Source organism: Trypanosoma theileri (assembly GCF_002087225.1).
Source record: "Trypanosoma theileri isolate Edinburgh chromosome Unknown TM35_Tth_43_V1, whole genome shotgun sequence".
NCBI classification, from domain to species: Eukaryota; Euglenozoa; class Kinetoplastea; order Trypanosomatida; family Trypanosomatidae; genus Trypanosoma; species Trypanosoma theileri.
In genome coordinates, this window is record NW_021639885.1 from 121433 (window position 1) to 127485 (window position 6053).

General features: G+C 36.1%; 2 protein-coding genes across 2 annotated transcripts; both read right to left on the minus strand.

Moving 5' to 3' along the window:
- Nucleotides 1-2: 2 nt before the first annotated feature.
- TM35_000431450 (uncharacterized protein) lies at nucleotides 3-518 on the minus strand (the record flags this gene model as incomplete). The annotated part of the gene is made up of 1 exon (XM_029030044.1): nucleotides 3-518. A coding segment is annotated over one exon (516 nt), but the record flags the coding sequence as incomplete, so codon positions are not given.
- A 754-nt stretch (nucleotides 519-1272) lies between these two features.
- Nucleotides 1273-5949, minus strand: TM35_000431460 (putative leucine-rich repeat protein (LRRP); the record flags this gene model as incomplete). The annotated part of the gene is made up of 1 exon (XM_029030045.1): nucleotides 1273-5949. The coding sequence occupies one exon, from the start codon at nucleotides 5947-5949 to the stop codon at nucleotides 1273-1275; it is 4677 nt and encodes a 1558-aa protein (XP_028878644.1).
- Between the last annotated feature and the right edge of the window lie 104 nt (nucleotides 5950-6053).

The following is a 6053-nucleotide window of genomic DNA, read 5'->3' on the forward strand; positions in this document are numbered from 1 at the left end:
GTCGGATCATTCACATCATATTCATCATCATAATCATCATCGTCAAAATCATCATCATCATCATCGTTATTATCATTATTATTATTAGAGTCTTTAGCAGATTTACTCTTCTCATCTCTCTTGCGCTTTTCTTCTTCCTCCTCGTTGGCTTTCGTAGTAGCCGTTGGGCTTGTTTGACGCAAGAATGATCGTCGTGCTAAAGCATACGAGTCCCGTGGAAATCCTACATCGTAAATAATAGTCGCCACACCCCCATTCTGTGCAGAAGAGGATGATCCCACCGTATTATTATTATTATTATTATTATTATTATTATTATTATTATTATTATTATTATCACTATTATTATTATTATTATTAGTAGTAGTAGAAGTACTCCCAGTCGTGGTTGCTGCCCGCAGTTTTTCCTCCAATTGTCTCTGGTGGTTCATCTCAAACAACTCCCGCCGCTTCGCCTCCTCTTTGCGCTGCATGAACTTCATGCCCCGCAGCACCTCCAGCGTCTTTGCCTTGTTCATATCTCCGAAAGCCACGGGGAGAAACTACGAAAGAAAAAATAAAAAAAAAAAACACAAAAAAAAAATTGATATTTCTACACCAAAGAAAAAATTATCCACGCCACTCTCCTCACGCAGTCATGTGATGGAGTATATAAAACAGAAACAACGAAAAAAAAAGGAAAAGAAAAGAAAAAGAGGAAAAAAAAAAATGCAAGTAACGAAGTGGAAAAAGAAAGCAAAAAGAAAAAAAGATTCATGCAGAAATAAGAAGAAAAAAAAGATCCACAAAAAAAGAAAAAAAAAAAAACAGAGGTGTTTGTATAAAACAAAAACAGAGATTAAGATAAAGAAAGAACTATATATATACCTATATACAACAAACATTTATTCATTTCAACGCTACGGCAACTTCTTTCCTTCTATCCCTTTCTCTCTCACTCTTCTTTTATTTGATTCAAGTTCCATCTTTTTTTTTTTCTTTTTGTCATTTTTCCCAAAAGGACAGGTATAACTCAGAAATTAGAGAACAATAGTGTTCCAGTCGTCGTCGTCGTCGTCAATTCTCCATTGTTTTTATTTATTTATTATTATTATTATTATTTTTTTTTTTTTTTTGAATCTCCTTCATCACTTTTTCCTTTTTTTTTTGTGTTCTGTGGTGAAAAAAAAAGGAGTGGAGTGCTTTTATGCAAAAAAAAAACAAAAAAAGCAAGAGTACACCAAAAAAACAAAAAAACAAAAAACAAAAAAAAATGGAATTTAATTTACATTGCTACCGACTGCCCTGCAGACGCGGTATGAAACCCTTTCCATTCACTGTGTCCCGCAGTTGTGTCACCGATCGCGCATTCTTGTAGGCTGGGAGTTGTCCTCTCGGTTGAATATTAAGAGGGAAACGAGTTGATGATGATGGCTGTTGTTGTTGTTGTTGTTGTTGTTGTTGCTGCTGTAGTGTCCGCAGTGTGGCCCCTGCGGCTCCATTCATTCGCACACCCGCCACCGCATCTACGGAGAAGGTGGGATCGAGCACGACATTATGTGGAGTGGAGAGCTCTGCGGCCCGCATTAACTCTGCCTTATCACGTTCCTCTATCGTCACTTCCTTGTGATCTAACATTGTTAATGCGGGTAAGGCCGCAATGGTTTGCGCACGATATGGAGTCTTGCGTGCAATAGCATTTCCAATGAATGTTACCTTTACTAAACAACAGGCATTTCGAAGATCATTCAGTAGTGCACGTAGATCACTTAATCGATTTGAACCAAGTCCTAACATTTCAAGACGAACTAATGGTTGAAGACCTTCTGTAGATCGAATATAATTTTCTTCTGCGGAGATATCTGTAAGTTGTAGATTATTCGCGAAACAATCAGGGCCTAGAGATCGAAGTTTATTATTATCTAATAGTAATTCCCGTAGATCTGTTAGTCCCTGTAAACCTTGATCGATAGACACAATTTCATTCCCTTTTAGGTTTAAAAATTTAAGTCGAGGTAAAGTGAGAGCCAATACTGTGAGATCTGTAATATGATTACTCTCTAATGAAAGAGACCGCAAGTTTTCCAAGTGTTGTAAGGCAGTTCCAACCGCATATTGTCCAAGTCTATTATGTGAAAGGTTTAAGGCGACAAGATTGTGTAATTTCAACAATCCGTCAAGTTGAGCTAGACAATTATGATGAAGATGTAATACCTGAAGACGAGAAAAGGATTCCAACATAATGACTTCACGTAATCCACATTGTGAGAGATCTACTTCATGTACACTTCCCCATTGACTGGATGCACCAACACGTTCTGCCAGCATTTCAGAGTTCACTCGACCAGAAAATACTTCCTTTGCCATTTGCTGTTCAGATTCACCAATGGGTATACCATCCAATACCTTTAACTTGGGAAGATTATAAATGATGTAATTACGGTACTCTTGTCGTTGTTCCGCAGATCCTCGACCCGCACAAGGGTTACCCACTGCATCCATAGAAAGAAGTCGTGGAAAATGACGTAGTGGGTATAAATCACGTACCTCACTGATAAGATTATCGGCAAAGTAAAGTTCCTCCAGAGAATTACATCCCTGTAGTGTGGATACATTCGTAATGGAATTTTGTCCTATGGAGAGAAAACGTAATTCACTAAGGTTCTCTAGTCCTTCAGTTCCAGAAAGTTGATTTCGTGATAAATCTAGTGATATTAGTCTAATACCAGCTAATGGTTTAGCCGATTTAATTAGATTATCACTTACATTTAATGTTCGAAGATGTCGAAGTTCTGCCAAAGGTGAAAGATCTTCAATAAGGTGAGATGACAAATTGAGGTGACGTAACTGCGGTAAGAGTGTAACAAATGAAAGACTTTGTGTAAGACTCAAACGAAAACAAAACACACGAGCACTCTTAAGAAACGAAAATGAGGAGGATGTTCTTTTTGAAGGTATAGGAACTACAGAATCACTACCTGATTGTTCTGCCATTTCTGCAAATACCTGATCAAAAAAACGAATTCTAACAACATCCCCATTTTTAATACTACCACTTTTGTTGTGTTTGTTATTATTATTATTATTATTATTGTTACTGTTATTGTTATTGTTATGGCTATGGTTGTTGTTCCCACTACTACTACCGTTGATGTTATTACTTTCATCATCCCCAATACTCAAGTATCTAGTAATAGATGCCTGATAATGACGTTTTTGTTCCTCTGATATGATATGTTGTAGTGTCATTTGATCTAGTAGAATTGTACGTTTTTTAAGAAATGTGAGGTATGCATTTCGTGAAATAGAGACACCATTAAGACATCTTAACTGTGGAATCACTGCAAAACAATAAATTTCAGCATCTTTAAGAACCATCCATGGATTGTGATCCATTTGAAAGTCCTCTAATAATGGCATATTTTCACGAACTTGTAATAAATCCTCTAGCATGTGAAATTGATTAAAACTAAGACAAAGTTTAAGGAGAGCAGGAAATTTTGCACTCCCAAGTTCCATTTGTCGAAGTTCATTATTACCAAGATCTAGAGTTTCCAATAAAGGTGCTGCATTCGCTAATGATTCCCATGAAAACGATGAAATATTATTATTCTGTAAATAGAGTTTCTTAAGAGATCCCCATAGGGAAGAAGTTAATGTCTCTGAAATGGAAGTAATTTTCTGATTGGACATATTACAATAGGAAGCTAACTCTGTCGCAGGAATAGATTTCATATTTTTTTCATAGTTTTCAAGAATATTATCATCAAGTATTCCATTTACATCAATAGTATTTTGTTTTAAATGGTATAACTCCTTTGCTCGTTGTACCACAGTTGCGGTTTCTTCAATAGCGAATAAATGAAAAGCATTTGAATTCAACCAGTTAAGGAAAGCAAACATTGCATATCCAACCGTAAGGGTATCATGAAGAGCATCTTGAGAACATTCTGGTACAGTCTTTTTAAGTAATGTTTGAAGTCCTGCTAAATCATCATAAATAGAAAGTGCTGGACTTACAGATAAATGACTTTTAGTAATATATGTATAGTCAATTACATATTCTGGAAGTAGTAAATACTTATCAAACATATGCCACACTTTAACAGATGTATCATGTGGAGATGTACGATAAATAGAAAATACCTCTTCACCGTAATGACGTCTGGTAATATTACGTTTATCACTCTTTATAAAAGGCTGTTCCCCACTCGCCGCAGGATCACGTCCACCACCCATCTCCGCTACACATTTACCTAAAAATAAACGAGATACAATAACTTGACCAGATAAGGCATCTGGAGGTAATGTATGGCCATACATATCATATCGCCCCTTATGATGATGATTTATCACCGATAATCGTTCTTGATCAGCGTAGAATAAACTATTAGTAAGAGGAACTCCCTCTTCTTCCGCATAAAGACCTGTAAAACCATTAATCATAATTTCATGAAGAAAATTACGTTGAGCTTGTAATTCGTGTGGTACAGGAGTAAATAATCTTACTAAGGCACGGCGATTACGTGTATCTGCAAGATCAATATCCAATTCCCGCATACGACTATCAAATCGTTCACGTATACCTTGACACATTATACGAAAAACACGATTTACCTTTACACCCGTTATTCCCATATTTTCATATAAATTAGCATCAAATCTTGTAGATAATAATTCTTTTGCATTTGTACACCAAATATCACTATCAGTTCCTTCTTCTATACGAATATTACCACAAGAATTAAGTTCTAAAGTAAGTCGTTCATGAAAACCATCACTTTCAAGTATTGTACGTTGAATAGCATCAAGTAAATAACGTTCAATTCTTTCAAGTTCTACTTCTCTTGTTTCACGAGCCCTTTGTAATTTAAACATTAAAGTTTCTTCTTCATCTTTCATTTCTCCTTCTTTTGTAGAAGTTTTTTGTAATTCATATTCTTTTGCTTTAATAAGTTCAAGATCTAATTGACGTAATGCTTGACGTGCAGCATTTCTTCTACTTTCAGTTTCTTGTTTTATTTTATCAGTAAGAACAGCAATATTTCTATCAAGAATAGCACTTCGCATACTATAATAAATGCATTTCTTTGCATAAACAGAAAGTGCAAGTGTACGTTGTTCTGAAGTAATAGAGACTCCATCTAATTGTTCCAATTGTGATAAGTGACAAAGTGAAAATGTAGTATAATTATTCAAGCGACAAACTGGAGCACTACCATACATAGGATCACTAAGCCAAAGATTACGTAATGACTTTAGTGTTGTTAAGTGTGTCAGTTGACCCAAGAAGTAGATTTGATTATTTGCCAAATTAAGTTCTTCTAAACGTATGGAACTAGTTGTAAAGGCATCTTCAAGTGATGCAATGCGATTAGAGGCAATCCAAAGAGATTTTAGTTTAGGTAATAAATTCAATCCAGTAATACGTCGTAATCGGTTACCGCAAAGCCACATCTTTTGTAGATGGGGAAGATGTGGAATTCCTTCCATAGATTCAATTAAATTTCCCTGCAAAAAGAGTTGTTTAAGTTGATGCATATGTTGTAATCCCTCAATTTCGCGAATATTGTTCTCATTAAGCCACAACTCCTCTACATGATGAAGATGGGAAAAACTTTCCATACTTTCCAAACCAACATGAATAATTTTCACAACCGTTAAGTATGGAAAAAGTCGTATTTCCCGTAACTGCGGTGTAGAGAGAAGAAAAAGTTCCATGGTGGTAAATTTATGTGGAGTCTGCAGGAAATCCTCCACTGTCCATCCGTTATTATCGCAAAGTAATTCCACAACTTCCGCCGTCTCGGGATCTTTCATCGCCTGTCGAATGGCATTTCGCAGATGATCCACAACCGTAGAGGAGACTTCCTCGTGCGGTGCTCCTATTGATCCCATTGCTGTTGTTGTCGTTGTTGTTGAGATGGAGCCTCTGGAGGCCGCAGCGCCGCCTAATACACCTGTCGTCATTTTTATGTCCAGTGTCTTCTCTCGCACGTATGCTGAGAGACTCGAATGAAGAAACAGTAATAATAATAATAATAATAATAATAATAATAATAATAATAATAATA